The sequence below is a fragment of the Clinocottus analis genome, unplaced genomic scaffold (assembly GCF_023055335.1).
Source record: "Clinocottus analis isolate CAN_PGR_092001 unplaced genomic scaffold, fCliAna1.0.p SCAF_12, whole genome shotgun sequence".
In the NCBI taxonomy this organism is placed as follows: domain Eukaryota; kingdom Metazoa; phylum Chordata; class Actinopteri; order Perciformes; family Cottidae; genus Clinocottus; species Clinocottus analis.
Window position 1 is genome coordinate 5498510 of NW_027175843.1, and position 27520 is coordinate 5526029.

At 44.6% G+C, this 27520-nt stretch overlaps 4 protein-coding genes across 17 annotated transcripts in view; 1 reads left to right on the forward strand and 3 right to left on the reverse strand.

Annotated features, from left to right (window-relative positions):
- Positions 1–107: 107 nt before the first annotated feature.
- On the reverse strand, positions 108–2607 carry zgc:162944 (uncharacterized protein LOC569993 homolog). The gene is made up of 4 exons (XM_068572037.1): positions 2380–2607; positions 1531–1702; positions 1139–1337; positions 108–554 (listed from the first exon to the last, which is right to left on the reverse strand). The coding sequence occupies exons 1-4, from the start codon at positions 2572–2574 to the stop codon at positions 359–361; spliced, it is 762 nt and encodes a 253-aa protein (XP_068428138.1). The 5' UTR covers positions 2575–2607; the 3' UTR covers positions 108–358.
- Positions 2371–7748, forward strand: cln5 (CLN5 intracellular trafficking protein). The gene is made up of 5 exons (XM_068572036.1): positions 2371–2566; positions 3360–3562; positions 4066–4240; positions 4788–5013; positions 5898–7748. Exons 2-5 carry the CDS (start codon positions 3462–3464, stop codon positions 6383–6385), a joined length of 990 nt encoding a protein of 329 aa, XP_068428137.1. The 5' UTR covers positions 2371–2566; positions 3360–3461; the 3' UTR covers positions 6386–7748.
- Positions 7013–13429, reverse strand: fbxl3a (F-box and leucine-rich repeat protein 3a). The gene is made up of 5 exons (XM_068572035.1): positions 13164–13429; positions 11929–12322; positions 11689–11811; positions 10882–11053; positions 7013–10388 (listed from the first exon to the last, which is right to left on the reverse strand). The coding sequence occupies exons 2-5, from the start codon at positions 12319–12321 to the stop codon at positions 9748–9750; spliced, it is 1329 nt and encodes a 442-aa protein (XP_068428136.1). The 5' UTR covers position 12322; positions 13164–13429; the 3' UTR covers positions 7013–9747.
- A 1841-nt stretch (positions 13430–15270) lies between these two features.
- mycbp2 (MYC binding protein 2) overlaps positions 15271–27520 on the reverse strand; it is a 61734-nt gene continuing 49484 nt past the window's right edge. For all 14 annotated transcript variants that reach the window (XM_068572353.1, XM_068572360.1, XM_068572347.1 and 11 more), the window contains 28 exons: positions 25602–27236; positions 25340–25509; positions 24984–25231; positions 24728–24895; positions 24029–24186; positions 23733–23932; positions 23405–23554; positions 23147–23307; positions 22764–22920; positions 22435–22659; positions 22271–22336; positions 21803–22042; positions 21621–21710; positions 21448–21528; positions 21103–21369; positions 20104–20387; positions 19889–19985; positions 19656–19775; positions 19463–19564; positions 19230–19358; positions 18985–19117; positions 18767–18870; positions 18124–18312; positions 17891–17998; positions 17457–17666; positions 17265–17372; positions 16755–16920; positions 15271–16639 (listed from right to left, as the gene is read on the reverse strand). In XM_068572353.1, the coding sequence (XP_068428454.1) occupies positions 16524–16639; positions 16755–16920; positions 17265–17372; positions 17457–17666; positions 17891–17998; positions 18124–18312; positions 18767–18870; positions 18985–19117; positions 19230–19358; positions 19463–19564; positions 19656–19775; positions 19889–19985; positions 20104–20387; positions 21103–21369; positions 21448–21528; positions 21621–21710; positions 21803–22042; positions 22271–22336; positions 22435–22659; positions 22764–22920; positions 23147–23307; positions 23405–23554; positions 23733–23932; positions 24029–24186; positions 24728–24895; positions 24984–25231; positions 25340–25509; positions 25602–27236 (5882 nt within the window). In that variant the 3' untranslated portion in view covers positions 15271–16523. The remainder of the gene's footprint in view (positions 16640–16754; positions 16921–17264; positions 17373–17456; positions 17667–17890; positions 17999–18123; positions 18313–18766; positions 18871–18984; positions 19118–19229; positions 19359–19462; positions 19565–19655; positions 19776–19888; positions 19986–20103; positions 20388–21102; positions 21370–21447; positions 21529–21620; positions 21711–21802; positions 22043–22270; positions 22337–22434; positions 22660–22763; positions 22921–23146; positions 23308–23404; positions 23555–23732; positions 23933–24028; positions 24187–24727; positions 24896–24983; positions 25232–25339; positions 25510–25601; positions 27237–27520) is intronic.

Here is a 27520-nt window from a genome sequence, read left to right on the forward strand (position 1 = left end):
ACATTTGTGGTTTGTTTTTTTACGTTTCCACAACAATCACAGTGTAAATGTTTTATAGTTAGCATTTTCATCCAGTCGGGAGTGAGAAATAAAACGTGATGAGAAAGTGAACTTTAAACATTTTATTGAGTTTTACTGCTGTTGGTCTTCTTATAATATAAGCATGGCCAACACAATAGTGAGCCGCTTCCTCAGAATACACCAGTGAGATTGACTCACACAGATATTTAAACGATCAGAGCATGTGGTGCACATCTCTACTACAAACATGGATCTGGAAGTGCTTTGACCAAAGGGTTGAGATCATTCTCTCCGTTCCCCCCCCCCTCTACTATCTTCTCTGCAAGTTTTGGGACAATCAAGCCCGCTTCAGCACGTCCTGCACCATCGTCCCGATGCCATCGAACACCTCGTGTATCGGAGCGTCGCACATGAACGCGGCAGTGGTGATCAGGTTGTTCTTCTCGTCCACGTGGCTCTCGCCGACGGCCGTATTGACGTGCTTGCAGCCCAGCTGGCTGATGGCCGCGGCGGTGTCGGCCGTGTTGGGATACCTGAGAGGAGAGAGAGAGGCGCCGCACAACAGCCGGCTGCTTAGGAGGAGCCAGATGTTCATTCGTCATTAACACAAGCCGCACGTGGAGTTAAAAGACACGCGGCATGCTCTCAGGCTACTGTGGAAATTCGGAAGGGAATTAAATATGGATGAAAATTCAAGATCAACAAGTAGCGATGTGAACATGTACATATGTAATACATTTTTTTAAAAATGATGAATATGCTCAAATAAAAATATAAAACCAGTTTCTGATTCTGTACACAATTTTTTTGGCTACACGTCACTTTTTGTTTACAAAGAAAAGACATACTCCATTTTTTTTCCCTCTCATTTGAGATCTATAGATCTGTCTGTTTGGAGGAAAGTAAGTAACACCTGAAGTGGCACCAATAATCCATCACTCTACAGGAGAACTGCTCAAGACCAGTAGCTCTACAAGGATGACAGTTTCTGTCATCAATCGGATTTTAGTTACTTCTTTTTCGTGAAAATAATCCAGCGTATTAACATTGCAATAGAAAAACAGTCAGAATTCCCCTTTAAGACACATCTTGTCTGCTCGGCTAGGTTAAGACTCACTTGTCGTCCTTCTCGATGCCGACGGTGACCTCGCAGCCGGGGAACACCTTTGCAGCCAGGACAGGCGAGATGCAGCAGAGGCCGATGGGCTTCCCCTCGCCGTGGAACGCCTGCAGCGCCGCCTTAACCTCGTCATTCACTGAGCAGTCCTTCCCCTGCACGGCCCACGAGCAGAGGTTCTTCGCCGCCCCGAAACCACCTACGAGACGTTGCAAAAAGTTTGATTATTCAGGAATATTATTGGTTAAAAACGGCCAACAAATACCAGGGTGGACAACATGTTTGATCACATCGTGTGCCTTGGGAACTTTTCCAATGTATTTGACTGAATTGACTAAGTGTGTCACAAAGAAAATCAGCGAGATCGTCAGCTGTGTTGTTGACGAACGTACCCGGGAATATAATGGCGTCGTGGTCTTTGGCGCTGAGTTTAGCCAGGTCCTGGATGTTCCCGCGGGCCAGTCTCGCGCTCTCCACCAACACGTTACGCTTCTCCTCGGAGGGCTCGCCCTTCAGGTGATTCACAACGTGCATCTGGTCAATGTTGGGGGCGAACATGTTGACCTGCAGCAGATAAAGCAACGTAAAACATGAGGCATTAGGACAGAAACTAATGGAACTTAAAAAAAAAAATTAAAAAAATTCATACATTAGTCTATAAAATGTTTTAATAAATTATAAAAAAAAGAAGCCATCATAAGTTCCTTAACTCATCACATGTTCACTTTGTGCTTCTTTTGTGAGAACAACATTCCCATAAACCAAAGATATTCAATTAAATGTGTCACAATGAGACTGATGAAGCCTCTAGAATAATTATTCATATGAATTATTACTGGTGGTTTTGTCCTCTGTCACAGGACTCATGTTAGGAAGGATGCTCTTTACAGCCAGTATGGTCAGGACAAGAGGAGGAACAATCAGACAATAAAATGCACATATATGGGCATGTGAGTGTTGTTGTTGTTGTTGTTGTTGCCCTCCACATTCTTAACACATTGTTAACAATGTGTTAATAATGTGGAGGGCAGTGTGGAGGGCAGTTTGACCTTTTGACCTGATCCAAAGCATGCAGGGTATTCAACCACACAATGAAAACACTTCTGCACTTTTCTCGCATTGCATCAGACTCACTGGAACCTACTGATAATAGGGTCTTACACACTTCCGGCAGCAGCTCACACACTTCCGGCAGCAGCCTCACACAAGCAGAAACTCCGCCACATCGGTGTCAAACTTACACTCGCGCCTCCTCTGCTCAGGTGGATTAGCACAGCGGAGGCCTCGTGGATCTCGCTGCCATCGTAAACCCCGCAGCCCGCGAGCACCACAGCCACGCGCTTACCCATCTGTGTGACGTAGGAGCTGTTATTTACTGTCTGGACGGCTCTGAGTGTCAGGAAGCTGTGACCACAGTGGCGCAGCAGGGTGAGCATGGCGGACTGTCAGCGGAGCTCCCCTTCTTCTGCGTCTCCTTCTTTTGCAACACTCAGCGGTTTCTCTGCGCTTCAGCGCCATCTTGTGTCTGAACCGAAAAGCGTTGCTCAATGACTATTGATTATCTGTTCTCTGTCAAACAAATTGGCAAAGAATTTCTGAAAATCAATTTAAAAAGAGATATTTTAAATTAAAAATTAAATTGCATGCAATCATTCTATTAAAAACTTTTTTTTCTGGAGAAAGTACATATTTTTGATAATTTTAATTAATATATTTAATTATTGTGGCTTTAACTCTGTATTATATATTGTATTTATATTATTATCTATTTTCGATTTTCAAATTATTGAATGACTAGTATTATCATTAGCACAAAATAATACGAATACAATTCATAGAAATAAATAATGTAATAAAAGATACAACATGACATTTAATATGTGTACATACTTGGAATTGTCCAATTGGTTTAATCAAACATTGTTTTACGTGATGATGATTTATTTATTTTGATATATATTTCATTATATGTATTGAGAATTTTCATCCTAATTATGGAGAATGCTTTTTTATGTATTTGATTTTTAAATTTGTTATTAACATATTGTGTTTTTTAGTGAACATAACTGTGTTACCCAAGTCGGGTTATTGGGGCTCAAACGTGACCAGGGAAATACACAAGTACACCCCGATGATACAAATAAAAAACAATTAGCTTTTTTCCCACATTGTGTTCAAACTTGTTTTTCACGTGAATAACTGCTGTCATGTGATTTCGTAGCATCAACAAAACCACGTGACCAGCAATGAGGAAGTCACTTCGGAGGGGAAGGATCACCGCAGCTTCTTCTTCTTCTTCTTCCGCCAGGCTCGGGGCTCTGACATGTCTCCCGCGGGGACCCTGCTGTGTCTCGGCCTGCTGCTGCTTCCGGTAGCCGCTCGCTTCGCTAACCACAGCTCGCGGCGGTGGCCCGTTCCCTACAGGTACCGGGACTTTCTTCTCCGCGTTAGTTCTGCTCTGTGACGTCATGTGACAGTCAGGATGAAGCTCCTGTTTGGACAAAGTTTGAACTTTTCTGCCAAACTTTCTAAATAACCGGGTCTTAAAATACGAGTATTGCTCATCATGCAGATCTAATGGTGGACTTTTAGTTTAGAGGGAGGCCACTTTACAAAGTTTACAGTGTATGTCTGGTGCGTTCATGTGACTTTGGGAACTTCGCAATTTGAAGCATCTGACTGAATGGGCGCGTGATATATCCAATTTAAGTGTGTTATACAACACGTTTTGAATTCCATCTGTGGTGGAAAGTAACTTAGTATATTTACTCAACATCTGTGCAAACTTTAATTGTTTAGACCACATTCTATTACATTTCAGCGACAAATATTATACGTTTACCCCTTTACAATAATGTAATAACTCATGCAGTATTGTTTAGCTGCAATATTACGTGATGTAACGCACCAATAATCCACACCCACAGACGTTTCGATCGTCGCCCTGCTGTGGACTCCTACTGTGAAGCTCTCTACCCGTTCTGTCCCACCGGAGACCGGGACGGACGGGTCCCCTCCATGAGAAACAGTGACGTCATCTCCGTCTACCGACTGCAAACACCTGTGTGGGAGTTCAAGTATGGAGATTTGATGGGGAAAGTTGTAAGTTCACAGGATCCTCTGTCACCAGTTAAAACGTGTTGCTCATATTTCACCACATTGAGGTCAAGGACTAAGCTGCTGTGTAGTAATCCATGAAACAACCAATTAATGCTGGGAAAGAGGCACAGTCTTTAATCTGGATTTATTGTGTGTGTTGGACTACAAGTTAAATAAAGTCTGAGAGACTCATTTTTCAAATAAAATTTCCAAAATAAATAAATGTTTTGGTTTATTTAGTTTTAATTACATAAAGTAATTTCCCCCTGTGTCAGTCAATGTAACTGATAAAATGCATATTTTGCAAAAAAAAATGAATGTATAAATTATTTTAAACTAAATGTGGCCCGTAGAACCACCATCATTAGATTAGCACAGATGCTGTTGATCATGAGGTTGAGATGAAGATGCTACTGTGCTGCTACAGGTGTTCTCTGACAGACAGGTATTTAAAGATCGTGTGGCTGTTAAAGTGGAAGTGCAACTTGAGACTTTATTCACGTCTCCCCACAAACGGAGAGCCGATGTAATGTTTCTGTCCGGTTCACAGCACATCATGCACGATGCCGTTGGGTTCAGCAGTTTGGATTCTGGGGCCAACTACACCATGGAGTGGTATGAGCTGTTCCAGCTGGGTAACTGCACCTTCCCTCATGTCAGGCCCGACGCGTACGCACCCTTCTGGTGCAACCAGGGAGCCGCCTGCTTCTTTGAAGGGATCGATGACTTACACTGGTCACAAAACGGCACCTTGGAGAAAATCGGAGAACTTACAGGTAAATCTTCACATGTGTCTTAGAAGCCAAAATAAAATATAAATACCATGTTTCAATTAGTTTAAAACCTGTGCTCCGGCAGCTAACAACATAAACTAAGTTTTTATGTTCATTTGGCAACAAAACGTTCTAAATTAAAAATTAAAATGCTTATGAGCCACACACTGTTACTCAGGGACAAGCTGTAAAAACTCACCATGACATCAAATGTGTATTAATTCGCAGTTGAAAATAGTCCCCATGAAATTCATTATTTACTCTGGCACACTACAGTGCTCAGCTGTTGTAGTCTTTTTTTTCCTTTGTTTTAATCTAACAATATTTGCTAGCCATTTTTAACAAAACGTAGTCTTTAGTAGGATCACATGGGTTTAGGTCAGAGGGTATTGAGGCCGAGTAACAAATTGTTCCTTTTGGTCTTTTAGTGGGACTTATTGGAATTATGAAAAGTATAGAAATAAATGTGTTGTATTAGCCCAATTATTTTTCGAACCATTGAATAATGGCAGCCGATATCAGAATTCGTCCGCAGATAAATGGTAACCTGCTGGCCACAATACTCCTATTACTTTGTACACAGGATGTTTTTTTTTTTCTATGACCTTTCTTTCCCAGTATCAATGTTCCATTATACAACCTAAACCTGTTCCCATTGCATTCTGGGAACAGCTACAACACCTTCCTTGGCCCAGAGATAAAATACTTAGATTTATGAACTTTGACAATGTTGCTCTGTCCCCATGTTTTCATCCTCATCAGTTTTGTGACTTATTCGAGCTTCTTAGTCTTTTTTTAAACCCTCCCTTTGTTGGACTTCCTGCTGGACGCTTGCTGCTTTGGCAGTTCTGCTATTAAAACTTGTATATTTGTCTTTCTTTGTTCAGGGAGCCAGTTCAACGACATGGCCCAGTGGGTGCAGGACGACAACAACACCGGGATCTACTACGAGACGTGGACCGTTCGCTCCGGCCCCGGCCCCAACGCCACAGTGTGGTTTGAGTCTTACGACTGCTCCCAGTTTGTCCACCGCACGTACAGGAAACTGACTGAGCTGGGATCCAAGCTGTCCAGCAGATCCCAGACCAACTACACTAAGATCTACCTGTACAGCGGAGAGCCCACCTTCCTCGGCAACGACAGCGCCATATTCGGTCAGCCCGCTCTGAAGAATCTGGCCGTGGACATCCGTAGGTTCTACCACACATTCAGGCCGCACCAGTCGCTGGCCGACTTCGCCCTCAGTCTGCTGGAGGCGTACGAAAAGGTAGTGATGGAGAAGAGCTTCTACCTCTACTACAACTTTGAGTACTGGCATCTGCCGATGAAGCCTCCCTATGTGCAGATTACATATGAAGAGGTGCCTTTGCCGTAAAACTGTATTTTTATTAATGATCCACCGGTTTGAAATTGTTTTTACTAATTGATGCTCCAAAAGCCAAACATGTCAAGAAAAATAAATGAAAAAAAGCAGCAAAAATCTTCATGTTGAAGAATTTGGTGATCAAAGTATCCTTGAGGCATTTCATTACTTGGAATAACATTCACAAAGCAATTTATTTTTTATATCTTGAATTGTTTACTTCCATTCAGCTTACAGTCTTCTTCCTGCCTTTGTTGGTGCATTGTGTGCTCAGAAAAACAAAATGGAAATTGAATATCTAGAACTCCATGACAATTAGGCAAACTGAAGCTCATGTGATATGATCAAAAGTTCAGAACAACTAAATAGAACTGGAGGTGAGATTATTTGTATTTATTCTTTTCTGTAGAGTCTAAATCGATCAAATGTCTCAGAGTAGGAAGTCATTCTTTCTATAGGCTGAGAGGCGCACAACATCAGATGTGTACAGGTCTACTATAGTTTGTGTACATATGTTTTCCTCTCATAATTGTACTTGTTTTTCAACCCTTCTTTTGCCCCATTTCATGGAGTCTACATTTCATTTAATTACAATGACAGCAGTGTTTGGAAAATAATAAAAACAGATGCAACAAAGAGTACATTCACAATATTTTTATTGTCAATTTAAGATCACGTGTCTAAAACAATAATGTTAATTTCAAGACAGGTGATCAGTTAAGCAAAGTAGACCAAGCATCTGCCCAAACAGAAGCAAAACTACAAGGACAGCATGGTCAACACCAGTGGACCCCGAACACTACTCGCTGGAGGACGCGCTGAACAAACGTTTTAAATAACAGACGAGGCCTCTTAAAGTTGCCCTTCACCTCGATGCAAATAAGGTAATCCTTTATTAGTCCCTCAGTGGGAAAAATACGGGATTACAGCATCATTGCTCACAAGTAAATAAAGATAATGAAACACGTTTAACGCTTCCAACTGACATTTCCACTAAAGAAGAAGCCGATAGAGAACAACAGGATAAAGTGATGAAAACCAGCACAGCGTTGAAACACAAAACCGTCACGGCAGCCGTTTAATGGAGATATGCGGCAGCACCGCTGAGATGCTAATGCACAAGAGCACAGACAGTCAGCACGGGCGTCTAAGAAGCGGCTGCAGCTCCTTCAACAGGCCTCTCCGTTGTAGTCTACGTCACGTTGGTCACACGAAATACCGCACAGAGAAAAACAATGAGGTCGGGCAAAAAACTGACTCAAAGCCGGCGTTATGTACAGCTCTATTGAAATGCTAGCAGCCATTGCAGCTTGTTCAACTTTTTATGTCAAATTCTATCTCTTCAATTGTTGCCAGTCAGCGATCTCTTTTTTTGGTTGACCTTCTGGGTTTTTTCAGATTTATACAACATTTAATTTCAGCTTTTTCCTAAAGCCTCATGGAGAGAGAGACATGCTTGTTGGCGCTACTTTCTTTTCTTTAAAGTCAAACTGCAGGTTGTTTTGGATTTAAATCACTAGCTTAAATCTCTTGTGTGCTAATAAATGATTTAAAGCCTGTGGCTGTGTACTCAACTTTTAGACCACCAACATGCAACAAAGAAAAAAAAAACTACTCCTGCTGTTGGTCTGCTTGCTGGTTCTAGTGATTGCTTCTTTGTATAGCAGGAAAACCCAACGTCGTTCCAAAAGCAGCCTCCATATGAATGAATCACACAGCTGATCCTCTCCTAGTGTAGGTGCTACAGTATGAAACATATCCATCTAATTCACTCTGGTTTATATAAAAGACACCAGCCGTTGGTTAAGGAAACGCTAAACCCTGACAGAGGGCAGAAATAAAGAAATCGGTACATTTCAAGTCGTTTTATATACAGATGCATGTCTTCCATCTTAAAAGGGAATACAAAGGTTTGTCTCGTCTGACTTGCCAAATCTTTTTCGACTGAAAATAATCTCTGCTGTGGACAGTAATCTCTATGAAGACAAGTTTTTAATGAAAAGATGGCCACCACAACATACAAGTTAAGGTTTAGAGGCAAATAGCAGAAGATACAAATTAAACCTATTTAGGAAAATATAGGAGTCCAATGCACCCGAGAGCCACAAAGGGGCAAGTTTTGCATTTCCGTGCGTGCATTGTGAGCTAATCGCCTAAGAGACATGTCTGTTGAAGAATTAAGAAGCAATTTCATCTTATTCCCCCTCCAACTTCAGACTTTTGTGCGCTATCTATATTTACATAGAATTGAGTAAAGTTTGTTTTGTCTTATGGCTTCATTACTTCAATACACTGCCCTTGGTATGGGATTCAACAGAACCCCGGCACAGTGTAAATAATCATGAGAATCCATGTGCAACTAATACAAGTTGGAGGATTATAAAGATTGTTTCTTTGCTTTTGTTAGGGCATCATTTTGGTATTCATGTAAGGTGCTTAGGACTTCTGTCTGTACAGAAACCTTATTAAAAACAAAACCAGTATTAGTCAAGCCAACTGATGCAGGAAAGAAAACAAAATCTGAATCATTTGGAAATAACTGCATAACCACAAGCAACACTGCACACATTCACGTCACAAAGAAAGAGACCTAAATACACAAACACCCTGGACTTCTAACATGTTCAACAATCATGTTTTCTTTATCGGTTCATAAGAGCTCGAGTCAAGGAGGATAAGCAAGACGTTGTTCACGCTGCTACTTCTTTTAACGATTAAATTACTTTAAATGGAGGCGTAGGACCTTTTGCTAAATTAAGTGACCCACCCCCCCCCGCCTCTCCTCTCTCTCGAACTACCTGAATTAACACCTTCTGTCACTTACAATGGACAAATAACATTGCAGCTGTTTTGGAAACCGCTAATACTGTGTTTTGTTCAGAGTGCAGAGCTGCTATCTCAGACTGGAATTAAGTAAAGTGGCCAAGTGGTAATGTAACATCATATAATTGTGCAACTAATCTTCCCAAATTACTCCCAATGTTAAAAAACATTATGCACACACACGCACGCTCTCACTTATGCATACACACAATCTAATCATACAGCTTCATCTACTCTGTGTGCAGATACTTTAATATGTGAAGGAGCCGGCCCGACAAGTTCTCGCTCCAGATTAAGCAAAGCGGGATTCCACAGTCTACTTTGAAGCTAACAGGCAGAGGTTTCTGTGGTGATGGCATGACGTGATCACATTGTATAGCAGTTCAGTGCCACATTACACCCCAGCCCTGCACTCCACTAGTGTACGCTCTATGTTGGCACCAAAACATTCCACCACAGCTGAGCGTTTAAAGGCTTTTCTATGCAAACACGGAGGACATGAATGTTCCACACCACAAGCTAGTCGTACTGTGTGCCTGTTTGGCTTCACTTTACCAGGTCGGCATCATGTCTGGGAACCAGACCCGGCCCAGGTGCTTCGAGACCTCCCAGTGGATCTCATCCAGGGAATATTTGTGGTCTGGAATCAGCACCTCCTCCATGATGGACAGCTGGGAGAGCCTCCGGCCACACATCTTGACGAACTCCACGAACGCGCTGCAGGAGACCTCGCACTCGCCCAGGCCGATGGCCGACAGCTGGGTGCAGTGCTTGGCAATGCGGATCAGCTCCTCATCCAGAGGACGCAGGCCGTTAGCGCACACCACCAGCTCCACCAGACGAGGGCAGTGGAGGCCGACGCGGCCCAGGACCTCCTTGCTGACCGAGCGACCGAAGTAGAGGTGCGTGACCGGGACCTCCTCGTTAAAGAAAGGACCGAACTCGTTCTCGTAGAGGAAGAAGTACATGACCAGGTTGAATTTGGGCGAGTGGCGCACCATGGCGTCCCAGCTGCTCTTCTTGATGGTGTGGTAGTGCTGGCCGGGGTTCTCGCTCACCACGTCGATGCGCAAATGTTCCAGGTGGACGTGTTTCTCCGAGGAGAGGGCCAGCAGGAGTTCGTCACTCAGGAGGTGGTAGTTTAGTGCCAGCTCTCTCAAGCCGTGACACTGGTCTGCCACACACAGGATCCCTGCACATGAGGACAGAAGGATCTTTTTTTAAATTCAGCTCAACCGTGAAATCCAGTTACATTTTATTACATTTCTAAGACAGAATGGGAAATATTGTTCCGAAGCAATCCAGATGTCGACTATATTTGCCAGACAAGTTGCAGCTGAATCGGCACTCGTGATCATGGCTGAACAATTACGACGGTTCCAGGAAAAGAGGTAGAAAACAGTTATCATGCGACATCTGGCAGTCGTTCCACATGAAATCACAACACCGTGTGAGGTCAAGGCAAGATAAATAAAGGCTTTAAAATAAGACACTGGATTAAAAAAAATAAAGAGCTTAGACTCTGTGACTCAGAAAGGAAATCTGAGGAAATCAAAAACACATGACATGAAGACATATTTTAGACACGGCTAAAAAAAAACTAGAGAAAAACAAGCGTGTGACAAGACCACTTCCTTTCAGCTTAAGCACCTAAACAGTCACTGGAGTCTCGGCGCCCACAGTACCTGCTGGAGAGACGTGAGGGCAGCTGCTCATCTTTAGCAGTTTCAGGGTGTCACTGTTGTTGGCCACCAGGACCTTCAGAGACGGATCGTCCACCGGCGTGTCGTCTATCTTCAGCGAAGACAGCGATTTGGAGTTAACAAACACCACAGTCAAGGCTGAGATGAAGTGAGACTGGGGAAGGAAAAAAATGAGTTATAATACACGGTCAAAGCACCTAGGTGGCAGGTTAGTGTGTATAATTGAATGAACTTCATTTGGCTTGATGGTGACCCATATGTGCGGTGCATGCATTATTCATTTTCTATCAGTCACACAGAAACACGCAAATAGGACTATGGATGTTAGTGAAACGGAGTAGCTCAGATTGACTAATAATACAATATATAGTTATTAATAATAGACTAACAACAATAATACAAGTAGATGAATAAATCTAGGACATTTCTAAGTGAAGTATATAGAGGTTTAGAATCCAATGACCAAACTCTTTTAGCTCTTACAAGCCTGTCCAGATATAACAGTGCCCTAAGGGAGACAAAATAAAACCTACAAAAATATCCTGTGCCCTTTAGAGTAATTACATCCTCGTTCATGCATGATACAGACACTGCTTTTGAGCCTCACATAAGAAGTGAACGGAAAAACTATCCTGTCAACCAACTATTACTCTGCTCAGCCACAGCTTTTAGGAACAGCATTAAAAAAGACGTATATGATTAAACAAAAACGTCAACTAAAAGGGAAGGAGCTCATTTGATTTGCCTTGTAAATCTGTCCCAGACCCCTTGGGCTTCTGCTAATTGTACCTTTGGAACTTCCATGAAACTGGGCCTGGCTGTAGAAATGAGCCCCAACGTCTTCAGTGAGCAGTTCACCAACTGTGAGAGGATGTCGCACGCTGCTTCTGCAGACTCAGTACTGCTGTCCACCTGGCAGGTTCAAACAAATATTGGATGTCACTTCAGAAACAACATGTGCTGGTGAATTGTAAACATGGAACGAGGACACTTATTTTAACACAGACACCACAGCTTTTCTACCCTTACCTTGAAGCTGACATACTGCAGGTGGTTGGAGTGCCTCTTTATGATCTGCTTGATCAGGTCTGGGTGTGTGGCTTTCAGGTAAGAGCTTGCTGGCTGGTTAAGCTCAAACTCAAAGCATCTCCACAGCTCGGGCATGTGGAAAGCTTGGTTCCACCGGCAGCATACCTGAGAGGCATATGCCCGATCCAGCAGCGGAAGATACTGGAAGACTTGCAGCAGGAGCTCCTGAGGTAATCGCACCCAGTCACTCTCTGGTGTCTTACTGGCCGCCGCCGTCTCCTCCTCCTCCTCGGACTCTTCGCTCGTCTGCGTCCGCACCTTCTTGCAAGCCTCTGGTGGGCTCTCACTGGAGGAGTCGTTACCGTCCTCTTCTCCTCCTTTGATCCGCTTCATCCTGGAACATTGAGGTGTCAGGTTGGTTACAGTCCCAAAAACAGACATGTTTAACTACCACACAGCAATAATATCAAATGACTAAGAAGTCCATCCAGTTTATCCCCAACTAATGTGAAAGTAGATCCAGTCACTTTGCTCCGGGTTGCCTGGTCCAAACACTAGCCCTTACTACATATGGATATGCATCTGGTGTGGAAAACTGTGGATTTACACATTATCTCTTCTCACTTTTCACAATGGAAACACATGCAATCACATGGCCATGTATTACACTGGTGCACCAAGTGTAACGTTATTAATACACTCCCTAGAATAGTTGACGTTACTATTCTTCTTTAAATTGGGTTTTGTATGTGTTTATACTCGTGTGGTTTATCCATTTTGTTATATTATTTCATTCACATTCTCTCAATAGAAAATAGCGCTGCTATATTGCACAACGACGTCTCCGTTAATTCTATCTGGCGTTACGTCACGTTATTTCAGAAGCAACGAGTCTGTATTACAGCTCGGTGTTAAGACATAATACGCTTCTGCAATAGTAATTATACGCAGGGCCGGTGACAGCTACTCTAAAGCAGTCAAAGCTTGGGTTCAAGTGAATGAACAAGAAGCCGCTTAACGAGCGCAGTGACAGCGTCACTTCAATCAGCTGAGAGCTTAGCTAAGCTAGCTAGTTTCAACATTAGTCAAATGAATGTGCCTCGAGATATTAACGCAAACTCGTTGTAGACATCTGCCTCCAAATGATACTCTGCACCTGTAATACTTAAAACCTTATACACAGAATGACACGCGGCTCCTTTCATGAGGAGTTCGCCACAACACCAGCCGGGTACCTTGTTTACACTCCGCTAGCTTACTAGCTGTTAGCAGGAAAATCCGACAATTGACACTTGACGCTTCAGCCCGGGCCGACGCTGGAAAAGCTCCTCCGCAGCAACCCAGTAACCTGCATCGGAACACAATGACCGAGCCTCGACCACAGAGAGAAGGGAAGAGGGGTTTCCAATGCAGAGACGGTCCGACTCGGGCACCTCCGCTGCGTTGACCCAATTACTTCGCGGGAGTTTCGGCCCCCCTGACTCTGAAATGGCGAAGAGTTGTTGTTGTGACAGCAGCGGTGCATCATGGGAAATCCAATGCAAAATGGCTGTTGGTAAAGATCATCGGTGTTCAGATGATAGACTCAGCAAATATAAACACCTGTCTTATTTTTCCAGACACGACATTAAAATGAACACAAATAGAAACCCCGCTGCTGATTTATGTATTTTGTTTTTTCTTTTTTTCTGAATGTACTGATATACCTAGCCCATTCATGTGTGTCCTCTGTGGTAGGCTAGACACTTTGCTTTTGCGTCTCTCCTTTTACTCATTTGAGTTACAATATCAATTCCTGGTGTACTCTAAAGAGGACATCATGGGCTTCCCATTGATACCACATGAGTAAAAGTGGGATCATGACAACTTCCTTTTTCTTTTGACACAAAATGAGCCAGAAGATTGTATGGAAAAGGTAAGTCAAATATTGCTCTCTATTCTATTAGTCTTTTTTTACGACGATATTCATATCTTCCCTTGTTCATTAACATGTCAGGAACGATATATTTAGTTCTGAAGCATTTCAGTTTTTTATTTAATTAAATAATAGTCCTTTTATGCATGTCAATTTTCGTGGACACCAGGACAAGATTAAGGTATTTAATGACTCAACATTGTTGTCGGAGACAGAACTCAAACATAAAGGATGCTGTACCAGATAGTTGAGGGAGAATCAGATTTAGAGCTTTTAGATGATGAGAGATGAGTTTGAGGAGTAAGAAGAAGCAGAAGAAGAAGTAAGAGTAAGAAGAAGAAACAGAATCAGACAGGGATGAGCACGAACAACGTCATTCAAGTACATTAATAACAAAATAATTGAAGATTTAGCAGTATTCATTCAAAGAAAAAGAATGACTTTGTTTTATAATCAAGTTGAATGTATTATTGGTTTAATATCACTCTAAAGTCATACGTTTTTTATCTTCTATAGTTGGCTGTCTTTTCACATGAAAATTGTCCTGTGGTCCGCTAACGTGCTGTAAAATCAAAAATCATTTTCAAAAAGTCTACATTGTAAGATGTTTTTTTATAACTCTAAATAGGGAGGAAATCACAACAAATATGAATTTGGAAAACACTATTTTACCTCACTTCCCAAGGGGATATCATAGAAAGAGACCATTGAGTATGTTGAATTATCATTCGTGTGTGATATATTATCCATCTGTATTAAGTGATTCCTTCTGTTGTACATATTCCTTCATCAAAACTGGAGCAATAAAAATCTGCTCAACATGAGTGGGCATTTACGCTCATGAATGAACTTTTTTTTTTGCTGCTGCTCTAAGTCACAGAACATAAATATTTTTAAAAAAATACAATTCCTTGAGTTTGTTCTTTCTAGTAAAAAGGTAAATGCTTGTTAAAACAAACTTTTAATTGGAATTGATTTAATAAGTTACAATATCGTCATATAACTTTCCTCCTGCCATAGGAAAGAATTTTGTCATTGCAACCAAACTTTAGTAACACAAACACAAAACCAAGTGGTTCATTATTTAGAATCCCCCCGGATGTTTATCCATGTACCTCTTACAGGTATTGGAGGCCACCAGTGAGATTTATTTTGACGTTCAGTGAGAACTGGCTAATATAGTTTTGCGGGTCGGCACCAGGGCATAAACAGCAGAGTAACACATCTTTGTTTTCCCCTCGTTTCTGCTGAGTTGCACAAGTTTAAGCCTTTTTAATTAGGTATTTACTGGAATGAAGAACACATAACACACTTCAGTCTCCAGCTCTTTTTTGCACAGTCACGTCTTCAATAGCAATGCATCAAAGGCTAACAGTGACAGCAGGTCATTTAATGGAAACGTCTCCACTCATTAATGACACAGTGTATACTTTGCGAAACAGAGAACCTGGTTTATTACCATTCGACTCATCCACCACAGATATTACAGAGCAGATTCACAAGTATTAAGCTTTTTTATATAACAGCAGCTTTTTTTTCTTCCCACACTCTGATCCCCTGACCCCCCCCCTGCCTCCTACTAGGGAAAAGCATTACAGGTGCACAATTGTATTTGGTGTAAAGACTGGCCCCTCAAATAATTCAGCTGTAATCAGTCTCACTGTGAGGTCTTTTGTTTGTTTTTGTATTACTGTAGGATTTTGGTTGTTTTTTTCTTCTTTTCTTTTCGACAGAGCTGCAAATAGGATTTACATCCACTATCATTCACTGCAGGCGCCGGGCTCCTCCTTCTCATTTCCACACAACAAAAGAGATCCGACATTTAGAAGAGGGGGAATTACGACTGTCTACTGTATAAAAATGTACAGTGGCTTTATTGACATACATTCCATAGGTTAAACAGCTGCAAAATAGGAGGCACACCCAGTATTGCACTTCATTAAAAGTTCTGGCTCAAAACATAACCCAGAATATCAAACAAAACTGAAGTGAAGAGTAGCAACTTCGGAATACAGCTATTTTGAATAGTATCATTATATACAAGATTAGATAAATCGTACACTATTTTCCTCCCAAACATAATTATTCTTAACAGTCTATCCACCTTTTTTTTTGTCCGTCAACCCATGATGCACTTGACAGTGGAGAATACTGTGCAAGATTACGAAAAAGTTTACATACAACAATATTTTAAATTTATAGTTAGGAAGCTGGAAATACGGCCTGTTCCTTTTTCTTTTTTTATACCCACGCTGATCCACAGTTGCCTTTAAGCAAACCTATTTCAAATTCAATCTTTAATCTTGTATAGTTACACTTCAGTGATCAGGAGGTGTGCAACGTCTATAGAAGCCGAGGGAGTACAACGGCCGCATGCAAACACGTCACAAGATATTTTCTTTTTTTTCTTCTTTTTTTAAAATGCTATTGTTCTTTTACCCCCTTCCCCCACCCCATTCAGGTTACTCTTGAGTCCCAAGAGCCACAGCTCGTGTTTGTAGCAGAGCTCGGATACTGATGTTGGTAGAGGAGCAGACCTGAGGACTCTTGGCGGAGGGCAGAAACCTGGTCCGGTGTCCAGGAGACTCGACAATGCAAGAGCCAAGCTTCATGGCTGAGCTTCAGCAGCAGCCAGAAATCACAGTAGACAAACTGGTTTTCAGTAGAAGTCTCATGTTGTTTAGAAAGTGTGGGCATTTCTGCACACCCCACAGCCCAGCGCAAACTCCTCCCCTGTTGGCGGGTGAACCACATGCAAAGGGCACTCAGTACCCTCCAACTGCTTGCCTTTGGGACCTGTGATAGGAAGGACAAGAATGAGATCTTATAGTTATTTCTGTCTGGTATTTGCTGTCAGTTGGACTAATTCCACATTCTCCAGAAGTGTAGTCAATAGAAAACAATTAGGTACCTGCAGGACAATGGGGCAGCTCCTCCTTGGGGACGCTGGTCATCCTCTGGAAGTCATCATGGCAGGCGTTGCAGAAGTGTGTGGTGCCGAAGCAGAAGAAAACGGCCACCGAGCAGCAGTACCGGCATTTATACTCTAGGAAGTCTGTGCCGTGCTTGGAGCACATCTGGCGACAAGTCAACGAGAAGAAATCAGGGGAAGAGAACATACAAACATCACTTTTAAATTTGCAGTCATACATTTTGGGAAATTTGCTTATGCACCTTTGCGCCAGAAAGAGACAAAAAGACCAATATCAGTTTTCTGGCAACCTTACAATAATGACAAGACTTAAGGTAGTAAAAGCACATGCTTTTTGTTATGGATGAAACAAGAAAGATATAACATTAATTGGGGGAGCTTCAGGGATTCTGTTACACTCAGACAGAGCTAAGCTAGCTGTTCACCCTTGCTTACAGCCTTTGTGCTAAGCTAATTGTCTTGCGATTCCAACTTTTTATATTAGCTCACCTGAGCTCTGGACACATCTGAGCACGCTCCACAGATGAGCTCACTGGGGTCGTAGTCGTCTCCCTGTCCGGCCTCCGCATCGCAGCGAGCCTCTCCCCCAAAATAGGCCTGCGAAATAAGGGCAACCGTTAATTTTTAAACCCTAAATCATATCAAAATTCCATCATAAAAAAAAAAAAGATTGTGTCGTACCTTCTTGCACTTGTAGCAGACATAGTATGCGTATCTGTTCATGGCAAAGCCTGCGGGGTCGTTGTGGAAACGTGCTCCTGGTGTTGTTATTGCCTCGCTCTTATGTAGACCCTCATACTCTAGCCTCATCAGAGCTTTTCGCCTCACGTCCTCGTAGAGCTCCTTGATGGGGTCGAGCAGGTCCTTGATCACCGAGTGATTGATTTTGTTCTGGAAGCGCACAAAGAAACAAACACCAGCCCACGTTTATAAAGGTGCTTCTGTTGAGTTCACAATACGTGTCACAGTGATGGCTGAACAAAGCGGTTGCGCCGCAGACTGAGCTTGGTCAACAAAAGCCATTGCGCTAAATCCACCTGGGAAGTGTGGTGGAAACAGTTCTTTGTTTGCCGTGTCTATCTCTTGAAATCAGAGAGGCTAAGGCAACACCTTACCTTGCAGATGGGACACAGCATGAACCCAAATGTGATCCGGGGCCCGAGCCAGCGGTTTTCAAGTACGCGCCGAGTACACTGGAGGTGGAACACGTGAGTGCAGTCCAGCTGAGAACAGAACGCAGGGGTTAGACCAGAGAAAAAAAACGAGAAAAAAAAACAGTGAAACTGTTTGATTCTGCATGATGGACAAGCGCCCCACACATAGAGTGGGGTGCACATACAAGTGCTACCTGTACTGCAGGAGCAGCGGAGAGGGCCTCCGTGAAGCAGATCATGCACATGTCGTCAGCGTCCTGTTTCAGACAGCCGGTGTTCTTGTCACAGCCGTGCAGACACGGGAGGCAGGCCTCCTCGTTCTTCACTCCTCCACAGGGGTGTCCACAGGGATGGGTTTTACTGCAGGCCAGTTTGGCATACTCCTGAGGGAGATGACATGAGACACTGGTGAGCACTTCCACACAAAAAAAAAACTCATGTTACTACATCCTGTAACTCTTAAGTTGCTTATTATGCGGCTTGTGTAGCACCTCATCCATTATTTGTGAGACTCAAACTTCGGTGGACACTCCGATCAGGCTATGATTGAATCCATACTCATCTTCTCAAGTATTCATATACAATGAATATTCCACAAAGTTTCCACTCTTTTGAGCAAAACCTCAAATTCCTCTGTAGGAAAGACACTTATCACTAAAGTGCTTATGTTTGGGAGTAGGATCTGTGTGTTATTTTAGAAACTGGTTTCTCTATCTTAATAAAATATTTTTTGTTATAATATAGTTGCATATACTGGCCGTAGTCGTCCCAAAGGCATAGAGACAAGAAAAAGATTGAGGTGCTTCCAGTGTCTTGTTAACAGATGGGGTTCAGTACCTGGCAGTCTGGGTCGGAGCAGACACTGCCCACAGCGGACAGCTCGGTGCCATTCCTCGTCCCACAGAACCTGCAGGCATCCGAGCTGCTGGAGGCCGGTTTCCCTGCAAAAGAAAAGTTGACTTTACCGTGAATAAAAGTACACTTTTTTTTTTTTTTTCCAAATAACAAATTTGCTCCACATTCCGTCTATTCATATCACAAAAACGCTACATTACCTGTGTGCTCTCTGAACTCCACCATAGCCTTCATAGTCTTAGAATCGGCCAGAGCCATGAGCCAGAAGAGCTTAGTCCTCCCGCAGCCTTCATGGAGATCCACCTTTATGGCCTCCTCTTCCTCCTTGAACACCTGAAAGCAGCAACCGAGACGAGATTTAACACCAGCTTGCTCTCCTCCACATTCCTTCCAGAACTACATTCATAGTTTTCCCAGTGGGAGAATCATAACGGTCGACACCGACCTGTCTCTGGTGAGAGCGCGTGCGTCGGTGCAGGTGGAGGAAGCGGTCACAGTCAGTGCAGAGGTTGCCGCACATGTTACACAGGATGATGGCCGCCGTCTCGCCATCATCGTGATTGTCACACATGGGCTGTGGACAAAAGGAAGGGGAAATCCATTTGTAATAGTTTTAATAGTCCATCAGTTATTTTACCTCTGTGTATCTCCTGGTCTGTTAAAATGCATCGTCCTCACCATCTGCTTCTGCTGTCCATCTTTGCCCATCCAACGACCGGAGGACAGCCTGTCGACATGGTCCTGGTCCAGCACGCACAGCGAAGCTAAGGCCAGCCACAGCTGTGAGACAGAGCATTCAATAATACGTGGTCAGCTGATGCCCGGTAGTCGTAAACGTGTGCTTCGCATTTGGCGAAATTTGAGTGCGTACCCTTGTGGTGGCGATACAGCGCACAGGAGAACGATGCTCCTCCTCCATTTTGGTCAGGGCTATGATGGTCTCAGCTATTGCGTTTTTGGTGACTCTGGACCAACTTTCTGAAAGGTGACCCTGAAAACAGCACGCACAATGAAATACATAGGAATATGGAATTTATTTACAAAGATGGCAAATGTGGTTCTGTATCAAATTCTGCAGGTGAGAGACCTACGAGGAGAACTTACCGCTGCCATGTCTTTGACCAGCTTTATGATGATCTCTGCTATCTGTGGAGGAGTGGAGCCTTTCATCCACCAGTGGCTCTCCCCCCTGCGGATGTAGCTGATCATGATAGAAATGGGAGTTACATATGAAAAATCAAAAAGGGCCTTCCCACTTGTCACAAACTGCCATAGTAACTCCCCCAAATTTTGATTGGGCCTGGAAGAAAGCAAGTCACCTGGAGTTGAAGATCATGGGCAGGGTGACGGTGGTGACTCCTTTGCCCGCGGCCATGCCGGCCGTGCCAGAGATGGTGGTACCTTTGGCCTTCAGCTGCACGGTGAGGGCTTTCGCGATGCAGCCCAGGAACATGTCGAGGATGCAGAGCTTGTTCCAGTCGCCCTTCTCCGTGGAGTGAATGATGTCGCTGATGTCGGCCGGTGGCAGGGCCTTCACCCCGATGATGCTGGCGAGTCTCACTGGCGTGACCTCCGGAAGGACGCGTCTGAGCAACGATGTGACCTGAGATGAGGTAAGAGCAGGCAGACAAAAAACATCATTTGAACAGCATCGTGAGTCATTCACTTTAACATGTACACGCAGGAGAAACGCTTAGGAAGCACTTCTCTTTTGTTTGTTTTTAAGTTACACCTGAACAATAACTCCAAGCCAGGTCTTGGCCCGCATTATTGTGGCAAGAAACTTAGCAAAAGGCCAGGAAAAAGGAAAGAAGAAGCCTGTCAGCTATATTACAACATTACTTTTTTCAACACCGCGCAATATTACATTTCAATTTCAATCTAAATGCAATATAACGTTCTACTCTTTTAAATATAATTGACAATATCTTTCTTAATTTCACGCTTAATATTATTTTTCATTTTATACTTTCCATTCGACATTGGTGTGAGTATCACTTATTAAACACTTCAGATTTTTATCCATCTGTAATTTTAACTTTTTCTCTTTTAGTTGAATTTACTTTATTTACCTTACTCTTATTGCTATTGTGTTGTATTTTGCATTAGTGTCAGTATTATTTATTTCACACTTAATAATTGTTGTTATTTTGTTCATATATGTTCATATTTGTTTTCTATTGTTTTTTGCTTTTTTGTTGTAATCTTTAATGAAACTCTGGCACAAGAATTTCCTTTAGTATTAATGAAGTTCCATCTTATCTTATCTGAGCAATCAAACATGGACGTAAACTGTCCAGGTGCTGCACGTCACCCACCTGTCTCTGAACTCTCGGGGAGGCCGTGTGCAGCAGAGAAAACAGGTCCTGCATGAGCGTCAGCTGCTGAGCGAGGTACTGGCGGCCCACGTTGGAGCCACTCAGCGCCAGGACCATGGACAGAAGCTCGAAGCAGTATGCGTCCGAGGAGGCGTCGTCGTCACTGGGCTGAGAGTTGGCGTTCTCTTTGCTGGAGATGGCGTGCTCCCACTCCTCCCTCACGCGCGTGGCCTCCATGCGGATGGCCTGGACGATGTGCGCGCACACCTGAAAAGAGTGCGCGCGTCAGGTAAGAGGGCTGAGAATATAATAAACTCATACTGTCGAATGGTTTAAAGAGCTGACCTGTTTCTGGAGGTTGGTGAGTTTGCTCCTGCTGAAAATGATGCCCACCATATGCTCTTTAAGGTCAGCGTCAGACGGAACCTATTCATGAAAACGTACAAGGAGTAAAACGTCAGGTGAAGGTCAGTGAATACTTTGGTTTAACGGTACAGGTAAACTGTCACAGTGCAGACCTTGTCCTCTCCCTCGGGTGACGAAAGAAGGTTTTTCTCCTCCTGCTCTGGAGTCGGCTCTGCGTCTCCACAGATGAGCTTCCCAAAGACCTAAACGAGCACAACAAGGTAAACGCTCAAACTTCCAATAGACTGCAGATAGTTGTGATGCGATGGCGTGTGGAAGAAGCAGTGAGACGGACCTGTGAGGTGATGAGCCGAAACACTCGGAGCGTCTCGGCCTCGCAGTTCTTTTGCTGGGCCATGCTGGCTGAGATCTGCCCCAGGATCTTGATGCTCTCGCCCTCTTTCCAACCCAGGACCTTCACCTGGCGCACCCTCAGGGTGTTCTCAGGACCCTTCAGCTCCACCTTGATCACATGGTGGTCCCCTCCAGGGAGCTCGCTTGTCACCCAGCCCATGTGCCGGGAGTCCAGGTCAACCTTTTGATGGAAAGGCACAGGGGTGTTTAACAGTGTTCTGCATGTAAATATGGAGTGTATTGTGGTAGTAGATCAAGGAGCGCCATATAAAAATAAGGTATCGTTTCTGCAGTGAAAAAAGTAGTTACTGTGATTCAAAGACAATATAATCTATATACACAGCTTTACAAACAGACTAGACTTCAAAATGATGACACCCTATTCCCGCATCATTCCCAATGACCATACCTGTTTGATTCTGCAAAGGTCCTCTACTGCCTTTCCACACAGGAATGTAACCGATGTGACTTTGTTCTGTGAATACGACAAATAGAGTATCAATATCAATTCCGTATCAATTCCACCTTGGTCTAAACTTTACATTTGTACAACAACAATGCTGCTGTTCTTACCCCGATGTCTCTGGAGTTGTCCACATGAACAGTGACATTGGAGGCGTTGAGGCCCTTCACGCAGCTGATGGTGATGCTCTTGGTTTTGTTCTTGTCCTCGTCTCCAGATTCCCAGAAGGTCTCCGTGGAGCCGTCGGTAAGGCTGCCAATCATGGCAGGCCGGCTGGACGTCTTGATGTCCACTACGCTGGTCAGATCCTTCAGACAGGTCACCAGGCAGAGGTCCTATTGTCACAAAGTGACAGGTTAGTGCATGTTAATGTAACTGTTTAATCCGTGTTGACCAACAGGAGACAGATCTGAGGTAAGCAAGACGATTGTTTTCTTGCCTGGCTCATTGCTTCGTAGCCCGACTGCACGCTGATGTTGAAGCTCTCCTCGCTGTCTCCATCGTCCGACTTGGACAAGATATTGTTGATGTGATGGAAAACATTGCTCTGGTGGAGGAACTGGTGGTCGGACTGCTTAAACTTGAGACTCCAGCACCTGGAAGGACAAGTCATTTTCCATTAATATGCATATCAATCTCAGAACTGAAGAAGAGACAATGATAATACAAAATATGACGAGTCTCTTTATGTTTCTTGCAGTTAAATTAAGTACACACGTCAAACATATTACATAAAAGTTAAATCTGTTCTTGTACAGCGTGAAATCAACCCATTCAAAAAGTGTTGGCTGGTGGTATTCTTCAATAATTCAGAAAGTGTACCTCAGCGCCATCTGCTGAAGTGAGCTGCCACTGGGAAGTGACATCATGAGGTCAGAGATGGTCTGAAGGAGGCGGTGGAATGTGTGAGGGAGAGGATGCGCTGCCTCTCCGGCAATAACGATGTCTGACAGTGGGTGTTCACAGACCCCAAGATCCCTTTCCTGTGGAACGCAGAGTGCCGAAGTCTGCGGTTAGAAGACGTAACAACCAAGAGAGTAAGAAACATTGCGCGTTTTTTGGCGTTGAACCACTCGTTACCTGCTCCACGTTTTCTTTGTTCCCCTTGTTCTCATCGTCTTCCTCGTCCTCAGCTTCAAAGGGCGACGGAGTGAGAGATGCTACAAAATGCCAAAGGATGTCGTGCAGAGAGGTGGTCTGGATCACATTGCACAGCAGCCAGTTGAAGGCCTGACAGGGACACAAAGAGATAATCATACTGATTAATCGTTTTATACTATACAACTAACTCATTAACTAACAATATACAGCCAACAAATGGCCTATAACCTTGATTTACTGCTGGATTAATAGCAACAATTAAAGCGAAACTGAGCTTGGAGATTCAGAGAGATATTGCTGCCTGTACCTCCATGGCAAACACCCTGCAGGCAGACTTCCTCAGTGCATGCCTCATGGCCACCTCCAGGCCCTCCAGGTCATGGTGCTGGATAACGAAAGCCAGGACAGGCCACTGGAAGTTCCTCTCCCCCTTGCTGAGAGAGCCGTGGGCCGAGATCAGCCGGGACAGCTCGGGGGACGGGTGCCGTAACAGGGAAGATCCCACCTCTGATAAGGGGGGTAAAGTGGGTTGATGTTACAGATGATGACGCTGTAACGCATTCCTTCTTGGGCATCACGGCTCAAATTAACATGTGCAATTACCTGCATCACCACTATGGACCCTGCGTCTGGGAACGGCTTTTACCCGGGCCGGAGAGGGAGAGTGTTGCTTGTCATACTCGGATGCTACTACTGAATAAGACCTCTGAAACACAGTTCGTTTCGCTGTATCGCTATCTGTGATGGGACTGGTCTCCAGACTGAAAGTTTAGCACAGAAAAAAAACATTCATATAACTAGAAAATGGAGCAGCCAAGCTCTTTTGCACTGTATACAATGAGGATGATCATGATAAGAAGGAATAACAATTAAAGGCACACTTTCTAAACCAAATGCTTGCTGTCACTATGTACAGCAGGGGGCGGGGGAAAGGGTACCAAACTACCTTTCTGTACAGTGTACATCTGCAATGACAATTGACATGCATTATCAGCTGGTCTGCACTGAATACGGGAAAATAACTTAAATTTATTCAAGAATATGACTCACATACATACATACATGCATGGTATGTATGTATGTATGTATGTATGTATGTCTGTATGCATGTATGTATGCATGTATGTATGTATGCATGTATGTATGTATGCATGTGTGCATGTGTGCATGTGTGCATGTATGCATGTATGCATGTATGTCGATGTCATGCTAAATCTGCGCTATTAACATCCGCAATTCACTGATCTTGTGAGCATGCTGAGAAGTGGAAGTGATTAAAAGCATCGTGCTAAGACGTGTTACCTGGGCGGCATTGATTTCATGTTGTTCTCTGGTTCCTCAAACACATTGGGACAGGCATCAGGGGTGACTGATATGTAAGGTGCAGGAACAGATGTTGAGCGCAAATACCTCATCTCATCTTGGAAGAGGTTATCGTCTTGGTAGCCCCCAAAGTTCTCAGTGTGTTGCCTGAAAGAGGAGAGTGACTCAAACCATTATGTATTCTTATCTGAATTAAAAAAAAATCCAAGGTGTCGTTAACTGAGCTGGAAGCTACCTAGCTAGCGTCTGGAGGTAGAGGCAGCCCATTTTATTGGGGAGTTCGTCCGACACGCCCTCCTTGAGGCTGGGGAGCAGCTGGGAGTGCAAGGGCCGGGGAGGGTAGTGGCACAGCATGCTGGGCTCAGCGGCGCTGCTGAGGGACAGCAGGAACAAAGCGTTCGCCCGAATCACCTGGTGAGCCTCCATGGTGGGCAGCGCCCTCGGAGTCTTCACCTGCAGGGGTTTCTTCCTGGATTGCTTCACCTGGCGAACATGCAGATTGTTTTGTTTTTGTCAACTCCAACAAGTCAGTTTGTAGTGAAAAAAAGCTTAAATTACAGAGGGACACGCATTAAAGCACAAGGAGGCTACCTTTTCCCTGGCGGCGGTCTGTTTCTCTCTCAAGTATTTTTCCCGACAGCGATCACACACCAGGTACCAGGTGCTGCCTCCTATGCCTCCGTCTCCACAGTTCCCAGCCCAACCGCCACAGAAGTGGCCGATGCTGTTGTAGCCCTGGCCTCCAGCATAGCGACCGCAACCTGCCGTGAAATACAGAAGGAGGTGGTTAGAAGGCACAAAATCCATTACTCAGTAATACAGCACCCTCATTCAAAAACTTCTGTATTCTCACCTGGGTGAGCTTGTCTCATGTGGTAGGTGACGGGGTACGGGTGAGACTCGCCGCACAGCTCACAGATGGTGTCTTTCTCCGGTCCACCCATGGCAAGCTGAGCCATCTCTCCGAACAGATTTCCCCTTGGACGCACTTCGGCCTTCTCCCTCTTCTTCTTCTCCTTCTTTGCCTTCTTGCCGTCTTTCTCGTGCTCCTTCCTCTTCAAGATGGCGCTGGATCCCGGGCTGGGGAAAATCATGTTCTGAGTGGCGGCCTTGATGGTGGCCAGAGAGATGTCCTCCCAGAATGACACCAGATGTTGTAACGTCAACGGCAAGATCGACTTCGCCCTCATCACCGGATGAGAAGTCATCTCGTAGGAAGCAGCCTCCCCCTTGCCCTCCTCGCACTTCTCTGGCAAGGGGGGTTCTTTCAGCATTGAAAGTACCTTATTTTTGTTAATGCTTCCCATTTTGGAGATGTCCGGGCCGTGCGGTGCAATGTTAAACATGTTGAGCGCAGAGGAGATCTCTAAGGAGTGGCGGTTCTTTAGCTTGCTCTCCTTCTCCTCGGCGCCCTGTCCTCCCAGGGAGCTGCGGATGGGGGCGTGCTCTTTGGTTAAGTCTGGGTTGAACTTGAGGAAGGAGGAGCAGGCCATGGCGTCATGGACAATACCTTCATGCCACAGGAACGCTGCAAAGACAGAACGTGCGCATTCGGCCACAGAAGGTGACATGGCCTGTTTGGCAGGCTCTGAGGCCCTCGAAGTACTCTCGCCTTTGAACAGAGGTCCAGATTTTTCCTTCTTAGGGCGCGTGTGTCGACTGGAGGCTTTGCGGCTGACTTTGGGCGAAGCCCGGCTCTCCGTTTCCTCCTTGACGGGGGCTTTGCCGATGCTGAAGTGCACCTTGCATGAGCCATCTTCAGAATTTTGAGCCTCCGAGTTCTCGTCATTGCCATCCTCCGAGAGCAGAGCGCTGGAGGTGCACACCTCCACCACTTCACTGTGGAGGTTCTCCTGCGTCACATGTGGAGAGGGAACACGGTTCTCCGTATTGCCAATCTCTCCGTTATTTGGATCTTTAGGAGACAGTTTAGGTTTTGGAGAGGTAGACCTGCCTCTAAGCGGCTCTGTAAGTGGGACCTTTTTCTTTCTAAGTGTGTCTGGGTCCAGAGTGTACGAATCGGACTTCGACCTCTCTCTGGGAGGGTCCAGCCTGGCTTTGGAGGAAGGGCTGACTTTAGTTGGGAGGTTCTTATCATGGTGGGCTGAAGAGGAGTTCTGGGAGGAAGTACTGGAGGGACTAGACCTGCCTGAAGAGGATACACCTTTTTGTTTGGGAGAGGAGGAGCGTGAGCCGGGGTTCGGGGACTCAGCCCGGAGTCCCGGGGTTCGACCATCGGCCTTCAGGGCCTGCAGGGTGTTGTGATTGGGCGAGTGGGAGCGGCTGTGCGAGTCGGACCTTAATTTGGCCGTGTCCGACCGCAGGATGAGGGCCTCGCTGGCTGAGAGGCCGCCCTCCCCCGTCTTGCTCCGGCTCTGCTCGGATGAGCGGCTTCCCCGACCCTCCTGTTTGGGCGAGCGATTCTCCTGCCGATGTTTGGAGGCTGGGGACATGGGCCGCGCTCCGGGCATCAGGTTCCCTCGCTCACCTGAACGTTAATAATTCAAACACAGTTACAACACAAAAGAGGACCAAATTGGTGGCAAGAGTGTAACCATTTAGCTCTATGCGCAAAACCTGAGAAGAAAAAAATGTAATGCTGAAAATATAAGGTAAAATGCAATGCAATGAAGATAACTAGTGGACCATGAAAGAGCTGATGAAAGATGGATTCCAGCCCAGTCCTGGGACCTCTACTAATATTGAACTACTTAACGTTAACTTTTGATAGCCTGGTAGTTTAGCCGAGTAACCACAAAATACACTTAAAGT

Excerpts from the sequence above, each read along its gene's own strand:
- zgc:162944 (XM_068572037.1), bottom strand. The coding sequence starts at position 2,574 with ATGCTCACCCTGCTGCGCCACTGTGGTCACAGCTTCCTGACACTCAGA. Across the intron at positions 1,703-2,379 it reads TGAGCAGAGGAGGCGCGAGT|GTCAACATGTTCGCCCCCAA; the intron begins GTAAGTTTGACA and ends TATCTGCTGCAG. Across the intron at positions 555-1,138 it reads GGCATCGAGAAGGACGACAA|GTATCCCAACACGGCCGACA; the intron begins GTGAGTCTTAAC and ends CTCTCCTCTCAG.
- cln5 (XM_068572036.1), top strand. The coding sequence starts at position 3,462 with ATGTCTCCCGCGGGGACCCTGCTGTGTCTCGGCCTGCTGCTGCTTCCG. Across the intron at positions 4,241-4,787 it reads GAGATTTGATGGGGAAAGTT|CACATCATGCACGATGCCGT; the intron begins GTAAGTTCACAG and ends TCCGGTTCACAG. Across the intron at positions 5,014-5,897 it reads GAAAATCGGAGAACTTACAG|GGAGCCAGTTCAACGACATG; the intron begins GTAAATCTTCAC and ends TTCTTTGTTCAG.
- fbxl3a (XM_068572035.1), bottom strand. The coding sequence starts at position 12,321 with ATGAAGCGGATCAAAGGAGGAGAAGAGGACGGTAACGACTCCTCCAGT. Across the intron at positions 11,812-11,928 it reads TGCAGTATGTCAGCTTCAAG|GTGGACAGCAGTACTGAGTC; the intron begins GTAAGGGTAGAA and ends TGAACCTGCCAG. Across the intron at positions 10,389-10,881 it reads CCCTCACGTCTCTCCAGCAG|GGATCCTGTGTGTGGCAGAC; the intron begins GTACTGTGGGCG and ends CCTCATGTGCAG.